The sequence below is a fragment of the Rutidosis leptorrhynchoides genome, chromosome 1 (genome assembly GCF_046630445.1).
Source record: "Rutidosis leptorrhynchoides isolate AG116_Rl617_1_P2 chromosome 1, CSIRO_AGI_Rlap_v1, whole genome shotgun sequence".
In the NCBI taxonomy this organism is placed as follows: Eukaryota; Viridiplantae; Streptophyta; class Magnoliopsida; order Asterales; family Asteraceae; genus Rutidosis; species Rutidosis leptorrhynchoides.
The window spans coordinates 666,001,994-666,024,388 of NC_092333.1; the positions used below are offsets into that span (position 1 = coordinate 666,001,994).

A 22,395-nucleotide genomic window follows, 5' to 3' on the forward strand; every position below is an offset into this window, starting at 1 on the left:
ACCATCTAAGTCAAAAACCCTAATTGCTGGATGTAATTAGATATGTGTTGGTATCTTTAGATTTTCTTATTAATTGATGAATGTTGTAGGTGCCCGATGAAAACATAAGTCATGATGAAAGTGCATGGAAGGTGTTTGATGAAATGTCCAAAAGAAATGCAATCGTATGGTATGAACTCTGTTACACTTAAAGTTTCACGAGTGTTTTGTTATTTTGGTAATGGTTAAGATTTATCGTCTATTAAACTCATCTGTTGATGGTTTGTATTTTTGAGTATCAACTAAAACCTATGTTATTGAAGTTGATTCTATACGTTGATTTTGAGTAAGTATCAATGGTGTGTTACTTTGTATGTTATATTGAAGGCACTTTTTAAATAGCTAATTCAAACGTATACTATGCAGTTGTCGCATTTAAATCGTTGAAGGAAATTTAGGGGCTACTTAAATATACAATTTGGTTGACTTTGTTCCGGTGGTAAATAAAATAACTCCTCTTCTACCCATTCACAATTTATTAGGTAAGATCATGATGTAATGAGAAAATATTTTTTCCTTCTTCTCATTATTATTCAAAGCATTCCTAATCCTTAAAAGTTTCTTGAAGTGAATGCTTTGCATAAGTCATGGTAGTTGTTTGAAGGCTTTTAATTTGTCTTATTGCAACTTGACTTTAGTTGCATTTGTTCCTTTAACAAGTTCAGAGTAACTAGAGTTTAAAATTAATGTTTGAAAAGATAAAGATGATATCAAGAGTCTCTCATGCTCAGAGTTGTTCTTAGATCAATTTACTCATGGTACTCTAAAATTAAAATATACTTTTTGATTTTTTTTTTTTTAATATCATGGTAAGACAATTCTGTTCGATCATTTTATTTTGATGGGAAACTATAACTGAATTAGAGCAAATTGGTACAGTTTAACCATTTTTGTCAAACTAACGTAAAGGGTTGTACCTTCAGACTCCGGAACAATGTGGCGTGTTGGAAGTTATTGAATCATATGGTCAAATACGAAGAGTGGAAGCAATAGAATATTTATGACAATCCTTTTTTGATTGGAATGTAGTCTTAATTCTTAAAATAAGTTCTGTATTTTTACATTTATAAGTCAAACACTAACATGACATACCTGAAGGTGAATGCATAATTGGTCGAACATGTGAAGGAACTAGGAAGCCTGCGTGGTTTGAAAGGTAAGTTGAATTTGAAGACGTAGCAGCTCTTCATATTTTTCAACACTTTGTTTGATTTGGTAAGATTGTGTTTAATTAACAATGTAGCTCTATATATTTATTAGCATATGTATTTGAGATTTGCAATTTAAATTACCTTCAATTTTGATTCTGTGCAACATGATTTTGATTTGATGAAACTCATACGTGTTTTGCTATAATTAGGGTTTCAATGGATTTTTTGCTAAAATGGATGGAAGGATGGTTCGTTGTTTAATGCTTTTGAGTTTTTGTTTCGTTTAATTTTATTAATATTTATATATCGATTTTGTGATGGATGAATCTGATTATCTTTGTTCTGAAGGTTTTGATTTTTCTTTTTCAGGCTGTTTTATGAAATATTGAAAAAGATTTCAAATGGATTATCAAATTAAAACAGGTTTTTTCTGGCTTCTCAACATTGTAGCTTTAGGGTTTAATATTGTAAGTTTAAGGTTTGTCTTTATAAGTTTAGGCCAGTAACATTGGATATGTACATTGTTCAGGTACCGTGCATTAAGCTGTGAAGTAACAACTTGGAACCAGTTTTCAATCCAGACTGCCATTAACCTTTTAACTAAAGGTATAATCCTCTTAATGCTTATGTGTTTCTTTGGTTAGTGATGGCTTTAAAAAAATTGCTCATTTGAATATTTGTTCATATGATGTTAATCTCGATAATCTTTATTGCTCTTTAATGTTTATTTAAGGTAGTGTTGTGTGTTTGTGTATTTTTATACAAATCGGAGATAAATTACTCTAATACCCACCAAGGATTTTTACCATGGCTACTATTTATATTGTGATTTTTATTGTAATTTGAGTCATTGATGTTTGTAGGTCTTGAAAGTGTAGGTATCCTTCATCAAATAATTAAAGAAAAGAAGTTTTCATTTTTACTTAAAACATGGAACCAGCCGTAAGCTATCATTTTTACTTTAATTTATGTTTATGTTTGATTGACAATTTAAATTTTTGTAAGAGCGGGCAAATGGGCGGGTAAGATAATGGGTCAAAACGGGTAAATGTTGAAATGGTGTACAGGGGTTCGGATCAGTGTCACCTGAAAATTATATAATTAATATATACCTCTATGTGTCACATATGATTAAAGAAGAAAATTTGGACATCTTTGTCAATCTTTAGTTAAAAGGGTAATTGATTATTGATCAATCCATGATTAATGATGTTGCTTAATCACAGATTGAGTGCAATAAGATTGTAATGGAGGATGGGATGTTTGATGATTATTTTGAGCCCCGATGATCGTCTTTCACTTTAACTATCAAGTGATCAACCACCCGGACCCGGTCTTGATTGTTAATTAGCTTAATTCACCTTTTCGCAATGTAAAAATCCCTTGGGCAAGATCACAAGGGGAAATTACAAAGGCTTAGGCAAAATGGCAGAGAATCAACAACCACTAAATGAGATGCCAAGCTCTCTATTTATAGGTTTCGAGATATCCGCGGTCCGCGAGTACCTTAACTATCCGCGGAAACTCAGCGGATTAAACCGCAGTCTTTGTATCAATGCGAAAACATGACCGCTGTGCTTATTTTCAGCGAATATTGCATAGCTTTGCCTTATAATTCGCGCAGTTCAGCCTTTGGCTTTTAGCAAATAAAATATAAATATACAATGCTATGTATATGATCAAGTCCTCCAGTTTATTATGATACATATTGCGAAACAAATGTATCATGATAAACTCTAAAAATTCGCAGTTATCGCAGCCAATATTCGCATGGAATCATTTCGCATTAACCAAGTTACCGTTATAGGAAAAAGTTACCGTTTGAGTTGTCACAACGGTTAATTAACATAATTAACCCCGTTGCCTATATATAGTGTGACCTGAAATCACAAATTCACTACTCATTTTTTCAAAATATCAAAGAATTACCCAATTCATCAATCAATCGTTATCATTTTAATCATTTTTTGCAGCTCTCTTTTAATTTGCAATGAAGATTAACGAGTTAGATAGGAAAGCTGATCCAAAAACTCTGATCACTAAACTGTTAACGAGCCCGGAGGCTAAATCATCATCATCGAAAGAAAAGCAGCCCATTCCAATCGTTGATGTAACCTCTAAATCTCCTTATTCAAAGCCGAGTACTACCAAGCGACCGTTACAAACACCGCCATCTTCGCAAAGCAAAAAACATAAACAACAGGAAACCGCTCCTCACGACGATCCATTTATACCAGAACACGAAGGGGAACAGCAAACTGGTATATTGCGAATTGCCATTGAACATGTAAAATATATATTATTTTTATTTCGCCGACTAACCAACAGACGTTATTTTGCAGGCGATTCTTCTGGTGATCCTATCTTTGCAAGTCCGAACACTCTTGATCAAATCACCGAATTGTTCTGCACTCCACCTGACTCTTATGGAGTGCGAATTGATGGTTTAGCAGGATATACTTACGCTTCAGCTGCCGTTGCTCTGGATCAGCGCCAATAGATGAAGTTAGCAATCCCCGGCGAGCTTCGCCGCGAGTTCTCTAAACTCTCTGCGCTGGACGCGCATAATAGTTTTGTTCAAAATTTCTACATGTGCTTTAATTCAGCATATGATGTTATATGCCGTCAAGAACAATTTTTCAATGTTCTTGAAGCTGAACAACTAAAGTATAATGCGGAAAAGATCAAAGCTGAAAACAGCGAAAAACGCTGTATTGATCTCTCCTATGAGTTAACCGCAGCAAAAACCACCGTTGATGACTTGAAACAACAGGTTACTGCTGCGAATGAGAAAGAAAAGCAACTGCAAGACACTATTAAAACACTGTCAGAGAATGTGACGAAGCTAACGACAGAGCGAGACAACGCTCTTGCTGCTAAAGCCTCTGCGGAACTTGAGTTCACCAAGGTCCGCCAACATCTCCCTGAACTGGCTAGAAAGATCCTTAATTCCAAGCCTGTTTCTGTAAATTTTTCAACATTTTCCTCCGCATTAAGGCTACGCGAGAGGGTTGAATTTATGGATGAGATTGCTATTCGCTGCCCACTGCCAGACCCACTACCAGCTGCATTAGCTGACCGCCTTTGCTCACTGGAAGATGCGAAGTCAGCATATGCGGTCGCTCAACAGGGCATAGCCGAAATTCCCCTCCCCAAGATAACCGCGATAAGTGAGCAAGAAGATGCCACTGCAGATGACATCATCAAGCTTGACTTAACCAATGATTAATACTCACTTTGTATAATCAGCACGCAGCTGCTTCTGCGATTTTATTAATAAAATTTCGCTTTTTCATATTTTTGCAAGTACTTCTATTTTTATAGCGCTTTCATTGTCAATATTCATAACACAAACTTGTCTTTTGCAATTTCCAACATATATTATTGTGCACATAATAAATGCGTACTTTTGCGAAACAATCTGTATGCGTATATGCTTATACGTTATGAATCTTCTAAGTCCGCCAAAACGATCCTTAGGCAATTAATTAGCATTGCGAAGCATCTAAGCATTGGCAAAATCAAACACTTAGGATTTAAAATTCCTTTCGCAATAATTCGCGTGCAAAAGTGGGCAATTTCGTCACTTTACTTATTTAAACATTTCATAACTATTCGCATTTCATATATAAGCTTTTCGCATACTTTTACAAGTGTTTATTTTTGAAATTTCGTCAAGTGTGATCAAGACTTGTATGCCTTGTATCCCATTTCGCACGTTATACATATATATCTGATAGTTTCCGCAAAACTATGCATAATATCGCTTTAACAAAATAGCATGCCACGCATTAGGTAAAACTCGCCCTTCCATATCTGCAAGCTTATATGAACCTGCGGCATTAATTGCCACGATTTGATAAGGGCCTTCCTAATTAGGACCCAACTTGCCAAGCTTTTCTGCTCTGCTTGCTTCATTGTTTCGCAGCACCCATTCGCCTATAGCGAAAGACAAAGCACGCACTCTTTTGTTATAATACTTAGCAATTTGTTGTTTATTATTCGCTTCTCTAATAGCAGCCATTAATCTCCGCTCTTCTATGAAATTTAGATTTTCGCTCAACGCAGCATCATTTGCTTCATCATCAAAGTTAGCAATTCGATGCGTTGGTACCAGAATTTCTGCGGGGATTACTGCCTCAGAACCATACACCAAACTAAAAGGTGATTCGCCTGTACTTTTTTTAAAAGTAGTACGATGTGTCCATAATACATTGGGTAATTCATCTACCCAACCAGTTCGCCTTTCACACAACCTCTTTTTAATACCGCTGACAATATCGCGGTTGGTTACTTCGCACAGTCCATTGGCTTGCGGGTGCGCCACTGACGTAAACTTTTGTATTATATTTAGATCAGCGCACCATGTCTTGAAAGGATCTTTCGCTATTTGTGCACCGTTATCGCTAACCAATTCTCGCGGAATGCCAAATCGGCAAACAATGTATTCCCATACAAAATTTCGCACTTGTACACCAGTAATAGTGCGAACCGCCTTAGCTTCAACCCATTTGGTAAAGTAATCAATCGCGACAATCAGAAATTTAACATTTCCAGGGCCTGCAGGGAATGGCCCTACAATGTCAATAGCCCATTTATTAAACGGCCATGGTGAATTAACAGGAATCATATCGTGCCGCGGCATTCGATTCTGCGGAGCATGCCTTTGGCAACTTTTACAGCGTTTAACAATTTTTGCCACATCGCGATATAGGGATGGCCAAAAGTATCCCATTCGCATAATTTTCGCTGCAATAGTTTTATAGCCTGAATGTAGTGCACAAGTACCATTATGCACTTCTTCTATAATCATTTCTGCCTCTATTGGGCCAACACATCGCATCATTGGTCCGCAGTATGATTTCCGATATAAGATATCATCTTGAATGATATACATCGGCGCTCGCTCTCGCACTAAACGGGCTTCTCTACCATCATCTGGCAGAATATCACTGCGGATATATTGTAGAATTGGATCCATCCAATTTTGCTGTTCTTCTGTAACAGATGCAACCATTAAGTCACTATCTATTGATTTATTCGGTAATTCCTCAACCCATACTTGTTTTTGAAAGTGCGAGAACATTAAAGCAGCCAATTTGCTCAACGCATCCGCTTTTTTGTTTTGGCTTCTTGGCACTTGTGCGAGTTCGAAATGCTCAAATCGCATTGCCATGTCTTTCAATAACTGCAAGTATTTCTGCATAGAGGGATCATGCGCGTCAAAAGATCCATTAAACTGATTCGCTACTAGCTGCGAATCTGTAAATGCACGCAACTTAACAATATTCATTTTTCGCGCAATATTTATACCTGCAAGCAATGCCTCATACTCTGCCTCATTGTTTGTTACATCAAAATTAAACCGCAGAGCATAAGTATGCTCTTCACCGCTTGAACTTGCCAAAACTAACCCCGCACTTGCACCTTCTGCGCACGAAGCACCATCAGTAAATAAATCCCAAGTTTCACCGTGTTCAGGTTTTAGTGCGGTTCTTTCGTTAATCACCTCCAATTCTCCAGACAGTTCAGCAAGATAATCCGCCATAACTTGCCATTTTTGCGCTACGCGGAAGGTAAGATATTTGATAAGCACCTAATTCTACCGCCCATAATGCGAGTCTACCAGATATCTCTGGCTTTGTTAAGACTTGCCTGATTGGTAGATTAGGTAAGACATGCACGGGATGCCCTTGAAAATATCTTCGTAGCCTTCGCGTTGTTAAAATGAGCGCATACACAAACTTTTCGATCGGCGCATAGTTTATTTCACTTCCCGTAAGTGCTTTACTAACAAAATACACAGGCTTTTGTATTTTGTTTCTTTCTGCGATCAAAACTGAGCCAAAAGCTTCGTTTGCTACCGAGATATAAAGATAAAGAGTTTCGCCATTAACCGGCGCGGTTAGTGTAGGCAAAGTTTTTAGCAACTTTTTCATCTCTTGAAACGCAGATTCTGCTTCGCTGGACCAAACAAAATTCTTTTGCTTCAAGCACCCTTTCAGAGTTTTGAAAAATGGCAACTGCCTTTCGGCAGCTTTAGACAAGAAGCGCGTTAATGCGGCTAGTTTTCCCGTCAAACTTTGCACTTCTTTGATCGTTTTCGGCGCGGTCATATTTTCTATAGTCGCGATCTTTTTCGGATTAGCTTGAATACCTTGTTCTGTAACAAGATATCCCAAAAATTTTCCTTCAGTTTCGCCAAAACTACATTTTAGCGGATTAAGCTTCATGTTTATTTTTCGCATTCTGTCAAATGTTTCGCGCATATCTTCAATGATTCGCTCTTGCGTCGCGCTTTTGATGACTAAATCATCTACATAAGCTTCAAGATTACGCCTTATTTGCTTATCAAACGCGGTGTCAATCAACCGTTAATATGTCGCACCTGCATTGATTAAACCAAAAGGCATCATGATATAGCAATATATGCCTTTGCCCGTATGAAACGCGGTTTTATCTGCGTCTTCTTGTGCCATAGGAATCTGATGATATCCTCTTGCCGCGTCCAAAAAACATTTATATGGGAAAGCATGTAAAGATTCCACTTTCAGATCAATTTCTGGAAGCGGATAGTTATCCTTGGGGCACGCTTTATTCAGATCTTTGTAATCAATACACATTCTCCAAGAACCATCAGGTTTTTTCACCAATACTGGATTCGCAATCCATGATTGGTATTGGACTTCGCGCAAAATGCCGACTCTCACCAATTTTGTTACTTCTTCGCACAACCATTTTACGCGATCTGGGGCCATACCCCTTCGCTTTTGTACTACGGGTTTCAGAGCTGGATTCACATTTAGCCTGTGTTCCGCAATATGACGCGGAACACCAGTCATATCGTTTTCGCACCAGGCAAAAACATCCATATATTGGACGAGTAATTGCACGATTTGCTTTCTAGTATCCGCACTAACATTGCGTCCTACTTTGATTTTCTGTTCTGGATATGCAGGATTAATTATTTCCATAGCATCCGCACCATCAACAGGTTCTTGCCCTGTGATTTTTATGTTGACAGCCGCACAAATAGGCACAATGCTCATTGTACATATTGTGGCAATTCCCTTATACGTTGGAAACTTAATCATGCCATGAATTGTAGACGGGACAATCCCAAATTTACTTATAGCGGTTCTTCCCAACAGCATGTTATAGCGAGAAGAGGCTCGCATAACATAAAAATCTAATCGCGCTTGCCGCACCAAAGCGTCATCATTAACATCAGCTAACTCGATGTTTAATGACAAAACACCTATAGTTAATGAAGATTCTCCTGCAAAACCGGTTAGTGAGACTGCGGTTGTTTACAGGTTTGTTTTAATACTTTCTGGCAATTGAGCGAAGCATTGTTCGTAAATAACATCAACGCTACTGCCATTGTCGACATGGACTTTCATGACTGTGATATCAGCTTCCGCGATTTTGCACGATATCATTATCGGCATTTCAGAAAAATCATCGCTCTGCATTTTCGGGAAACTAATTGGCGCAAATTGCCAATTATGATGCATTTTAGCGAACTTTCGCTTTTTTCTATTTTTTGGGCATTCGCTCGCACAGCGACCACTGTATCACTATCGTTTCCAATATTACTCATAATTCTAAGCAATCGAGCAATTCACCACCGATTTTAGATGTATGCACCTACAAATCACCACAACAAAAACACGATTGAAATTAAACCGTCGAATTAATTGCTTAACGGCGTAAAACAAAAAATTTTCAGTTTAATTTGTAAAACGTGTCCCACGGATGGCGCCAATTGATCAATCCATGATTAATGATGTTGCTTAATCACAGATTGAGTGCAATAAGATTGTAATGGAGGATGGGATGTTTGATGATTATTTTGGGCCCCGATGATCGTCTTTCACTTTAACTATCAAGTGATCAACCACCCCGACCCGGTCTTGATTGTTAATTAGTTTAATTCACCTTTTCGCAATGTAAAAATCCCTTGGGCAAGATCACAAGTGGAAATTACAAAGGCTTAGGCAAAATGGCAGAGAATCAACAACCATTAAATGAGAGGCCAAGCTCTCTATTTATAGGTTTCGAGATATCCGCGGTCCGCGAGTACCTTAACTATCCGCGGAAACTCAGCGGATTAAACCGCAGTCTTTGTATCAATGCGAAAACATGACCGCTGTGCTTATTTTCAGCGAATATTGCATAGCTTTGCCTTATAATTCGCGCAGTTCAGCCTTTGGCTTTTAGCAAATAAAATATACATATACAATGCTATGTATATGATCAATTATTATACTTCAATATGATATATTATAACTAACTGAGTCTTATGGTATTTTTAAAAAGTTAAAGTAAAATGATCGTTTACGGCTGATTCCCTGTTTGAGAATATGAATGAGAGGTTGCTTGATGCTATTTGCGAAAGGCTGAAACCAAGTTTACTCATTGATCATAACTTTAGTCATGATTACCTTAACATGATTACGTCCTTTTGAGTTAAACCCTAAAAATGTCAATTTGGGTTGTAGTGTATTCTAGCCGTAAAAACTTGATTTGATCATTATGTAGTAGCACTGTTGCAAAACACCCCGTCTCGAGCCGTCTCGACGCCCGTTGCGACGTTTTGGTGACTAGCCCGTCCCGTCTCGAATAAAACCGTCTAATATGACAGTCAACGGTCAAAATTAGGGTCAAAGTTGAAAAAAAGCATGTCAAAGTCTCTCAAAATTCAGAAAAGCCAGAAAGTTGGTAAAATCGGTCAAATTTGTCGTATTTTAGTTTGAATTTTCATTATTATATTAACGGTGATAGCAATTATGAGTACAAATTATTCAATTAAAGTTTTTGGCTTTAAAATATGTACACATATATACATTTATATACTTATATATTTAAAAGTCAACTTTGGTCAACGTCCGTCTAGACTCCCGCCTCGACCCCGTCTCGAACGTCTCGACCTTTTTAGGACCCGACCGTCTCGACCCCGTCTCACGTCTTTTGCAACCTTGTGTAGTAGTGATAATAGTCGTTTGTAAAATCTCTTAAAACTGCTGATTTAGACTGAAATGAGCTATTTTATGTGTTATTATGTTAAAAGTGTTTTGATTGTCCATTTTGACTCTTTGACCCGTTTGGCCCTTTTGCGTCAAATTGGTCAGTTATCACTTTAAGGATTTGTGGAGTTAGTTTTGTGAGACATGAATTACTCCCTGACCCAAATACCTGGGAAATTTTTGACCCATTTTCCGAGTATAATGGTGACCATTTTGACCCATTTGAGTAAAATTGAGGATTTCAAGATACAAATATATTTAAATATATTTAAAATTGAGTTAGTTTATATGTCATTATCATTGGGCTGAATTCAAGATTGTTTGAAATTAGTACTATAGTCATCATGGACCTGGTTATTGAGTATTATAGTCATCATGGACCTGGTTATTGAGTATGGTTTATGTGTGTATGTTGGACTTGAAAAGTCTTATTAGGATCATTGCTTACTGGGCTCAAGAACAAGTGGAATGAGTTTAGAGAATTTTATTTTCTATACTTCAGAAATACCTCTAATTTTTAACAGAAATACCTCTAATTTTTAACAGAAATACCTCTTATTTTCTATACTTCAGATTCATTCTAAAAGTACATGTTGGTTATATAACATTCACATTCACATCATGGTTAAATAACATTCAAATATAATATATCATTCAATAATTTTCCCTTTAAAATTTCGTGAATTCACGGGTCCTTGCACTAGTTTTTATTAAAATACTATAATGATGATGTCATTATTAAGTTAATTTCTTTGTTAAGAAACAATCAAAAATAAAAAGAAAAAAATCTAAGACATCTTGATGATGTCATTAACATTAATTAAATATTTATTTATTTATATAACTTAATTGAAATGCACTTAGCTATACGTAAAGATTCCGTATATATATAACAATTAATAATAAAGATTTATTGTTATAGATAATTTAATTTGATGTTATATTGTTAGTTAACGATTCATTCCTATAAATTTAGTAACACTCTAAATATTACCATAAAATGATATGGACTAGCGTTAAAAAATATAAAGTGATTCTCACTATAATCAATTTATGGAATTCACAAGGACATGAATAATACTAATGATTTTAAAGACATGTTTAGTGAAAGTTTCATTTACATATAAATTGATTTTAATAATTATTTAAAGAATCATTACATTTAACTCTTATTCAATTGTACGTATAAAATCTATTTTATACTATAACATAAATCATTAATTTGAAGCATTTTGCAACCTTATGATAAAATAACCTATGATCATATGTACAATATTTTAAGCATTATGTACAACTTTATGGTAAAACACCCCTATGACCATATGTACAAACTTTAAAACATATTGTACAATCTTTTACAAAACACAGCATGAACACATGTACAAACTTTAAAGAATATTGAACAACATTCATATAATAATTGTATTTTAGTTTTTTACAAAAAATTAATAAGACATTTGTTATTACTAATAGTAATTATTAAAAATATAAATACTCAGTTTTAGAACAAACTTTATTACTACATCAGTCCCATCTTAAGTATCCACCTTTCTATTTTGAGTTGTCCCATATCAAGTATTCACATGATGTTTCATCCAGTAAGAAGAGGTTATTCTGGAGAGTGAAGATTTCAGATTGATGGAGACTATTAGTGGAATTTTTTAAAACTTTGTGCAAAAAGTAACTGGACACTTGTAGCGGGACGGAGGGAGTATTATTATATTATTATTATTATTATTCAAATATAGGTTTTCTTTACGGGATTAATTACGTTACATATATGTAAAATACATGTCTCAATAAAATGTTGTTATGTAACTTTTAGACAAAAAGAATAATAATTGTGATGAAAATTCGAAAAAAGTGGTGAAACAATAAATGTAGTTCATATATTTTAAATAAGTTAAGTATATCAACATACATAACGGTGTCTCATTATCAGTCAAAGTTCAACTCATTTAAATGATAAATTTGGCCCATTTGTTCATGAAAGCAACCAACACCACCCACTATTGGGTCAGCTTTCAATAAATACGAGCCCAGTCCGCCCATGTGCTGTATATAAGTACTCCGTAGTTTGACGTACACTTTTAAAGATTCGTAAAGGATGATGGGATTCTCTCAAGTTCCATGTATTAAAGATTCGTAATAGCATTAAACTAGTCCGGATCCGGCCCGCGCGATGCGGCGGGGATTTTCGACATGTGATTCATATTTAACGTAGCGTTGTGTATTTACAAAGGGGAAAACGGCGCATGTCTTAAGCGCCGTTTTAGATGTCGTTGTCTTAAGCGTTTTTTAAAAGTGTCCGTTTCGAACGTAGTTAGTTTCCTTTTGTTCATAAAATTTTTTCGAGTGTAACGGTGCTGTCGGAATAATTTAACTTGCGGCGAACAGAAAGATACGGACTGTCGTTGTGTTAAGCGTTTTTTAAAAAGTGTCTGTTTCACGTATCGTTAGTCACGCTGGGTTCGTGAGACTTTTTCGAGTTAAACGGTGGTTTCCGGAAAATTTAACTCGCACCGAGCCAGAAGATAGGGCATATTATAAATTTGGGGGAAATTAGTTTCTTTTTATTTTTAAAAAATTATATGTGTGTAAATTGAGGTAGTTGTGTAAATTGAGGCGAATTTGAGTACCGATTGTAGTGTGAACGTAAACTAAAAACTACAATTCAAATAAATTAAAACTACATAATTAAGGCATGAGTTTTAGTATATAAGGGTTAATAATAATTTAATCAATGGTCAAAATTGACAATTTATTAACCACCTCATTTGTTTTTGTTTTTTTTTTTTTTTGTTTTGTTTTGTTTTTGTTTTACCACAACTTCCCTCCATTCTATTAGACCACTACCAACCCTTCAGTCTTTACTACAGTCAATTCTCAATTTAAAAGGACGTGGTTGGCATTTAAACGTCGTCATCGTCTTTTTTCAAATAAAATTGAAAGTTTGTCATTATATAAACGCAAGAAGACGGTGGGAAAAGTGGATGTGGGGCCAAACTAACAATATTACTCCTTATTTTAAGAATCTTTTGACATATTTTAAAGTTTTATATTATTATTTTACTATTATTGCTATTTAATAAATGAGAGTGTGGGTCCTTTTTTTTTGAGAAGAAGTATGTTATTATTGGTACATTCAGTCTTTTTTATTCAATATAAAGAAATGTTGACGTGTCAGTGATGTAGAGTTCAGTCTTTATAAAGAAGCACGTCATGGTTGGAAGTGGTCTTACATGCTATGAAAATGTCAATATAATGACAACATTTTATAATTTTTACCATACCTTAAAAAAAATATGGGACACTTGGCACAAAACTAGCACACCTTGCTTACATCATCAATTACATAACATTTTAAACTATTGAAAACAAATTGAAAACGTATAATGTTATATCAATTAACGGTACGATAAAGACAGTATCACAATTTGTTTTATACAAAAACATAAAAGAATGACAGTTGATAAATGAGTTACTTGCGTATTCAAGGCTTCAAGCTACAAAAGGATAAAAAAGTTTGACACGGTACAAAACTGACCCATTTTGTTTTAAACATAAAATTCCTCATGTTGACTCAAACCCAATTTATCACATACGCTTGTAATGATGAACAGTTAATAAAATAGCAACAACTAACAAAATAATTTTAATAATGTAACTTTACGGCCACTTGGACTATAAATCGTCATGTACATGACCTTGGCTTTTATATTTGGAGTTAGAGCTTGTCATGGTACATAATTTGAACTATACTCAGGTTTCTACAAACTAAAGATACAAATCGGTAAAACAATATTCAGTGTTCAGTCTAGACCAAAAATAAGGAAATTACCTTGGACTTATGATAATTATAATATTTATATTACATAAAGTTGTGTAAGTATAGGAATAAAAACATTAATTAACCCCATACATTGTACAATGCCCATTAAAACATAAAGGAAGTCCAAAGTTTGACTCATATCAGCCATACATGACTTTAGTATTCCAAATGATGGTACTAAATAAACTGACAACTTGTGTTTGATAATCCTAAGGACTAAAAAGAGAATGGTAAGGAATTTTTAACCTCACCTTGGTAAGGTAATATAGGTTGCTCTTAATACAAATCCATCCATGTTGTTTGACCTGCAACCATAAATCTCATTAATAAATCTCATTACATAGAAACTACACAAAAACTACATAGGAACAGAGTATAAATTTTCAACTCATTATTGTAGCAACTACATAGAAACACAATATCAAAATATTACATAAAATTACCTAAGTACTACTTCTTCCAACCTAAATTGAGAATTTTATCTCCATGTTAGAAGATATATCCTTTCTCTAACAAAAGGTAATTGTTGGTAATTTTTTATTTAGTTTACTTTAGTAATTGAAGTCTTCCAAACACTCAAAAGCCACTCTTCAGATCTTCTTTATTACAGCTGTTTGTGTGATTCAATAATAAATCCAAAAACATTAATCTGTAAATGCCTTTGAATCGTATTAATTCCACTTGAACCATTCCTATTTCAAAAACATATATAACAACATTCATCAGTTGCAGCCTTTCCTGAGTTTTTGAAGTTATTAAAACATCAATGAACTGAAATGAAGTAACATATATGCATACTAACGCATCAAAAAATAACCTACTAAAATTGAATTATCAGACAACAAAGCACTCAGATAAATAATGAATACATCCTACCCACAACCCAACCAAATGCAGTCAAGAGAACTAAAAGATGCAGTTTTATAATGAGTATTACTGTCTGTCTTAGTAGCAAGAATAATGAATTTCAAATCTAAGAATGTGAATGATGAAGAGAATAAAAAATGAAAAGTAACCTTAAAACTTCAGACTTAGATTCAAAGCTTTGGAAGAAAACAGAGAGCAGTTAAGTGAGCGGGAGTCAGGAGCGTCTTAACCCTTGAAAAAGTGCAAATTTCAAGAGAATGCCAAGTGAGCGGGAGTCAGGACCGTCTTATCCCTTGAAAAAGTGCAAATTTCAAGAGAACGCCAACATTGTAAAAATTTGATTTAAATATCAAGAAATATTGTTTGAAGCTGCCAAACTTATTTTCTAACTAAGAAAAAAAAATATAGGTTTGACATACCCTTTGAGAAAGGTCACTCGACGCCAGTTTTTGGGTTGTTATTTCTTTAATCGTTGATCATTTCTACACCAGTAATTGCCTTCTCCCGTAAACGTCCTCAAATGTTTTGTGGTCGTTTCATAAGCCCATTATCCTAAAGTTCACAACTCATAAAATTATCATTATGAAAATGTGCTACGATAACTATGGAATCTGAAAATTATACATCACTAATTTATTGTTAATAAACCTGAACATCGCATAGCTGTCTAAGTTCCACAACACCCCGTTTGTTTTGAGCCACTACCTGAACCACCCTGCTAGGTCACCTTAATCTTCAATGATTATCGATTAAATTAAGAGCGAATCATGAACCAACCAACTGTACAGTAGGTGTTGTTAATGGAGACTGAATTACCCCATACTTTCTTCAAAAAACCTTGGTGAGACACAGGACTCGCTACACCATCATGTAATTCCCCTGTCTTCAAAGCAGCATACATCAGGTCCAGTGACTATAAGGAACTGCAGCAGTATGAGATAAAATTCAAATTATGAGACATGTGGAAGTTGGTGTTTTTATTCTACATACCTTCAGGTTTCAATTTTCAGCAAGCAGTTTTTTAGTAAATCCGTACAATTACCAATCTTCGATCCACAGGAGCCCAATAGATAAGAATAAAAAGATTAAGCATCCCATTGCACAGTTTCATACCTCAATACCAGTATCTAAGTGAGGATCTTCGGCTTCATTTGTACTTGAAGGATGAGCTTCACTGCTGAACCTCAATTCATCAATCACAGTTCCCAAAAGCTTATTATGATGTTTTTCTTGACCCAAGTTAGCAACTTTCTGTTGCGTGTAATTAAGGTTTTCATCAATGATGTTCACAGCTCTTCTGATTTCAACACCTATCGTTGGAACTTGCATCGAATGAAAATCGTGGGAACCATTCCTTGAGCCAATTGGCAGAGGCTTACAGCCATTTAATTCCTTCTGATGTGAACTTGGTAGTGGCACGTCAGTTAAGTGCATGATCTTTTTTAGAATACCTGTAGCAGAAAGCCAGCGACCCACCCAAAACCAATTCGTGCATCGAGCTTCTCCCTTCATGCTTTTTGATAACGTTTTTTTTTTTTCTGCATTCTCTGCCAAACTGATTGCTATCAGACCTGGAAAACTGGAGCCAAAAGCCTATTATAAAAAGAAATTAAGGATGAAATGAAAGATCGGCGATATAGAAAATATGCAAAAAGAAACGATTATAAGCGTAACTACACTAATAAACATCTACATTCACAAAATTATAGCTTTTACCTTATTAAGTACATTGAAGATTCAAATTGTATTTGCCAGTTTAGGTTACTCCAAAACTGATGTATTATATTTCGTAATACTCATTTCACTACATACAACAAAATTAACAATAAAAATCGATTACACTTTCAATGAAAAAGAAGATAAAGAGAGAGCAACCCCATACATATTAAACTGGAAGAAACCCCATACAAATTAAATACGGGTTAACTTTGAGTCTCTAAACGGTATGTGTCCACTTCTCCTTTTACTATATCTAATCACAAAGAAAACATATGTTAGTTTAAATGTTACAAAATATCTAACCTAATATGTGAACTTGATATTCCTATCAGGCTATCAGTATACCTGGCAATATGTGAACTATATATTATAATTATATATATATATATATATATATATATATATATATATATATATATATATATATATATATATATATATATATATATAGCTTTTCAAAAAAAAAAAAAAAAAAAAAATATATATATATATATATATATATATATATATATATATATATATATATATATATAGGGGCAGGATCAATGGGGAAGTAACCAATCGGAGGGAAGCGGGGGGAAGCAAAAAAAAAAAAAATCGTTTTTTTTGAAATTTTTTTTTTCCGGCATCAAGATCACACGAAAATATGAACATTTAGAAGAGACACTTCGTGATGAATGTTATTATTTAGGCGGGAAAACGATCGACAAAAATAACATTCAAGATAATATTGTTCGTGAAGAATATGAACGTTTTTTTTCCATGTTTTGTGAAGTAAAATTTAGCCCGATTTAGAGTTTAGGGTTTAGGGTTTAGGGTTTGGTGTTTTGGGTTTATGGAATAAACCCAAAACACCAAACCCTAAACCCTAAACCCTAAACCGTTCGTGTTAAAAACTCAATCTAAATCCTAAATCTAAACCCTAAACCCTAAATTTCTAAACCCTAATATCTAAACCCAATAAACCCTAATATCTAAACCCAAATAGCGAAAACCTCAAAATACGCTCGAAAAACACGATAATTGTTATATATTACTTCTTCGAGCGTTTTCCCGCCAAAATAAAAACATTTATCACAAAGTGTCTCTACTAAATGTTCATATTTTCACCTCATCTATAACGTTCGTGAACAAAGTTTTTTCAAAAAACAAAAAAAAAAAAAAGTTTTTGCTTCCCTCCGCTTCCCCCCGAATGGTTACTTCCCTCTTTTAGTTATTATTATTTCTCATTTATATTCATTATATATATATATATATATATATATATATATATATATATATATATATATATATATATATATATATATAATGAATATAAATGAGAAATAATAATAACTAAAATAATATAATGCATAAATAACAATTATAAAAAAAATCTGACCCGTTTCGACCCGTTACTGACCCATTTGGACCCATTTAAAGTCTGACCCGTTTCATTTAGTGATGTCTCCCCACTTTGTCTCTGAGCTGCAATGATGCATTTTTAGTTAGAAATATAACTGAATCCTATGAATCTAGTACTAAAAATAGTCGAAAATGTTCCCACCTTCACAGATGGACAGTAGTTCCATCATATGATCCCAGTCCCTAACACTTTCCTCGGTAAGATTTTCGACAATCGTTCCCCTCTGTTAAAATTATTCAACATTAAAAATACATAATTAAAATGATTTACCAACTGACATTTGAAATGCTTAATTGTTTATTACCTCTGGATAATCTAAAAGTCTAAGTGGATAGCCATCAGTGCTAAGTAGATCTCTGACAGATTCATCATATATCTCCATTGCTTGGAATTTCAATTGAAAGTCCCTCTCGGGGTGCTACATACAGTTGAGTCATGATAAGTGAAAGAATATAACAAAAAAAAAAAAAAGTGACTCGTTGAAGCGAAAACAATGGGATTATACGATTACCTTTTGTACATAATCATATATGTCTGCTAAAGTATACTCAGTAATTTCAGTCATTGTGAACGTCTTTACCACTGCTTGTTTGCCCATAAGCAAATATACTTTCTGTCAAACAATCATGATTAAAAACGAATCAACTAACATCCTGAAACAGTAATTTACAGAAAATGTAGAAAAGGAAAAAGTGGATCTCACCATTGATACCACTGACTACCGATAGCACAACGTCGTTTGCTCCATCCTGGTAAACCTGCCTAGTGGAGCAATCACAACCGAAAACCCTGTCTGCACCCAATTAAACACCATCATTAAAAAGGGGTAAAATATCATGACCACTTGACAAAATTTTCAAATTAAAAAAATGTCATCCAGATGCATAAAACATGAGAAACCGTAATTATAATTGAAAAACAAAAGGTTCAGGTTTAGACATCAGATTAATTGCTCAATAAATCATACGAAGAGACATCAGATTAACCCCAATAATCAAGCATAAATCGTTGCAAACCCTAAATCGCTGCAAACTCTAAATCGTTTTTGTAATTTTCGTCTTCATCACGCCGGCTTAAGCATCGGAGAAACTTCCGGCAGTTTCGAAGAGTCTGGTGTTAATATACAAAATTTATACCGTTTTGTAGAGAAAAAATCAACTCAATCACGATTAAATTAGGGCGTAATTAGACATACCGTGCAGTAATTAAATGTTTATCAATTTATCAATCATTTGGAAACCGATTTGGGCGAAAATTGCAGTAATGAGGTTGAAGGAGATGAAAAACCTAGATGGGATTCGATGAAAATGAATGGGTTTCGGATGGAAATCCGTATTTTTAGTGGTTTTTAAAAAATAAAAATAAAAAAATAAGAAAAGCAGAGAATGATGACACGTGGCGAACGGATAGAGTATTGGGTTGTGGGTCTGACACATTGGATTTAATTCTCATGCTTTATGTGAGGAAGGGATTTAAAAAAAAAAAGTATTTTAGAAAAAAAAAACGTATCCGTATCTTAAAACAAAAAAGCTTTTTTTATATTCTATTTTATGGAATACATTTAATACAAAAGAAAAGCATTCTTCAACGTCTGAAACCCTATAAAACTCTCAAGTCTGAAAAGCATTCTTCAAGTCTGAAAAGCATTCTCCAAGTCAGTTAATTTTTTTTCTCTACATTACTGTAAACTTAATGTATTAGCTTTGGGAAGGTCAAAATCATTATTATTGGTGTTGCACGCCTCTGTTCGCCAACCTGTTACAAGCAAGCTTGCAAGAAGCATTGTAAATAGGTTATGCATTCCTATTCCTAATTTCTCTATAAGCCAAAATTTGAATTCATATTACAGATTACGCTACATCAATTCATTGCAAATTCTCTGTACATCATCTCCATCATCTTCAATTTATTCTCTGTAATTTTTGGTAGCTTCATGAATCTTCATCTGGTAAATAATCTCATATATAGTTTCGAGGTTTAAATCTCGAATTTAAACGCATATGCCTTTTTATTTTTATTTTTATTTTTATTTTGTATGTTTTGATTTTGTATTTCACTTTACGAATTTCCTTCTGTATATGTAGTTAGGGGATTAAGTTTTTGCCAATTCTACTTGGTTCTGGAGCGCATGCCAGGTGTTCGATGAAATGACGAGCTGAATTTACTATTTATTTGTGCATATTCATCTTGGACACTAATGGGGTATGTTACATTGGATGTCTGATTATGTTACTGAAAGTAAGCTTAATTCACACACCTTTATTTGGTATTGCTTCTATTATGTGTTCATTCAAAAGTATGGTATATTAAGCAAATTTGGTTAAATCTAACCATTAGTTTAGCATTTAACTAGATATGCCCTGCCTGGGTTGTAGTTCCTATTTGTTCTAATATATTTTTTTGCTTTGGAAAAAAAAAACTAATACATCATACTATTTACTCTTATGACTTTTCACCGACATATTGTTAAAGCTTTGTGATTGTATTCTTCTTATGAGCTTAGCATTTTTAACTTGTGACTAGATTGAATTTTTATTTTGCTCATTGAATATCACTTCAAATCTGACTATCACTCTGTAAACTAATAATCATCAAGTGTCTTAGTTTAGTTTAGACTTAGTTACTTTGTCACATAAAACATCACTCATCATATACTTATGTTAGTTTTTACTTTATGTGTTTATTAACTATGCAAGTGTCTTGCTGAGTTGCTGTTTTAAGAAACAAGAGTTGCAAGAGTAAATATAGACCTAAGGATATTGGAGAAAATGTCATTGAATTCAATTCATCTTCCACTGATCCATTTTTTGCACTTTTTGTTGAACTTCGTGTTGAAAATCATCCCGCAAGAGCGAATCTTAATTTTTTAATCTAACATGTACCTATTTTGTTTATCTTATATTTTGCTTTGTTGAAACAGTTAAAAGCTTGATCCTATTTGTTGAAATGTGTATCCAGAAATTATGCAAGGCTACCCTTAGTGAGTTGGTTTAGGATACTTCAAAAAGCCTCTCGTGGTGATGGAAGGTGGTGATAATCTTTTAAGCTTCTTCGCAGGTTCTTCATCACAAGTTCTTTCACATAATAATCTTTTCATATTCTTCTCCATATTTCATAATAATCTTTTCATCTTTCATTAAGCTTCATCACAGGTTCTTAGACTATAAAACGAATATTTTATCTTTGAATTTGGGTTTGGTGGTTTTATGTTGTTGTGTTGTTGTTTCATAAATACGTATGTTGTTTTCTTTCTTTTTTTATATAATAATAATAATATCGTTATCTACAGTGTATTTTATTATACCATGTGTGTTCTGATATGTCATTTCAACTGTTGGCTTTCATACCATAGATTCAACTAAGGTTTCAGTTTTAGTCTTTAATTTACTTAAATTCTAAAATTTTATTGCATTTGCAGCAAGAACCCCAACATCTTTACCGAAGTCTAAGGGTGTGTTTGATAAAACTGAATGATTTAGTGCTGAATGATTCAAAATCTGAATGGTCCAGAGCCTCTGAATAAGGTTTGCTCTGAATGAAAATAAGCTGTTTGATATCATTTAGAATGAACGATATTAACTGACTAAAACTACCTTATTAACGTGTGACATGAATAAAAAATTCAATATACTTGTTAGTTAGGTGATCAGGATATGATTTGAGGAGATTATTATAGATAATTTAGGCTCTTAATGGTTAAGAGAGTGTTTCATCTCTGAATGGTTCAGAGCTGAATTCTGAACTATTCAGCACCATATGTCATTCAGAGGTCAGAAACAAACGCACTGAATGCTGAATGGTTCAGCATTCAGTGCTGAACCATTCCATTAAGAGGCAAACAAACGCACCCTAACTCATGATAGTTGACGGATGAAGCTTTTGAGATGTGGTGCCTATCTTTTACATTGAAGCAAAAAAGAAAATTATCAGTCAAGAAGGCTGACGTATCTAGTCAGAAGGTATATATGAGTTTATGATTTTGTATATGTTCATGTAGAGGTTGTTACAATGATGTTTGTATGTTAGTGCATTTGACTGATAATTTTGACCATCTGCTGCAGTTTTATTAAGATGATTTATGGTTTATATTTGATTTACTTTCTACTCTTAATGGATGTGTGTTTAACTATACCCATTCATAGGATGACCTTCATAGTAGAAGTTTATAGGTATATCAGTATATGTATGTTTAAATTGATTTTTGTGTATCTTGACTGAGTAAGCGGTAGTCCAATAATCATCTCATAATGTGTATGGGATCTTGAGCTGGTTGTATTAGTTAGATATACTGATTGTGATATGTTCTTTCAGTTGTCTCCATATGACTCCTTTACGAAGGAAATTCCCATGGTT

General features: G+C 34.0%; 1 protein-coding gene across 42 annotated transcripts; it reads right to left on the bottom strand.

Moving 5' to 3' along the window:
• Positions 1-14,067: 14,067 nt before the first annotated feature.
• LOC139889080 (kinesin-like protein KIN-7J) lies at positions 14,068-19,359 on the bottom strand. 42 transcript variants are annotated; one of them, XM_071872246.1, is made up of 15 exons: positions 19,238-19,350; positions 19,059-19,152; positions 18,746-18,835; positions 18,554-18,655; positions 18,347-18,460; positions 18,184-18,265; positions 18,019-18,104; positions 16,801-16,890; positions 16,635-16,722; positions 16,032-16,497; positions 15,567-15,841; positions 15,338-15,470; positions 15,068-15,210; positions 14,495-14,743; positions 14,068-14,356 (listed from the first exon to the last, which is right to left on the bottom strand). In XM_071872246.1, exons 9-11 carry the CDS (start codon positions 16,646-16,648, stop codon positions 15,785-15,787), a joined length of 537 nt encoding a protein of 178 aa, XP_071728347.1. In that variant the 5' UTR covers positions 16,649-16,722; positions 16,801-16,890; positions 18,019-18,104; positions 18,184-18,265; positions 18,347-18,460; positions 18,554-18,655; positions 18,746-18,835; positions 19,059-19,152; positions 19,238-19,350; the 3' UTR covers positions 14,068-14,356; positions 14,495-14,743; positions 15,068-15,210; positions 15,338-15,470; positions 15,567-15,784. The 42 variants fall into 38 exon arrangements, 39 of the variants coding, with proteins under 39 accessions (XP_071728347.1, XP_071729481.1, XP_071728240.1 ...); XM_071873380.1 differs by having other exon boundaries at positions 16,032-16,511; XM_071872139.1 differs by having other exon boundaries at positions 19,029-19,152.
• Positions 19,360-22,395: the final 3,036 nt, after the last annotated feature.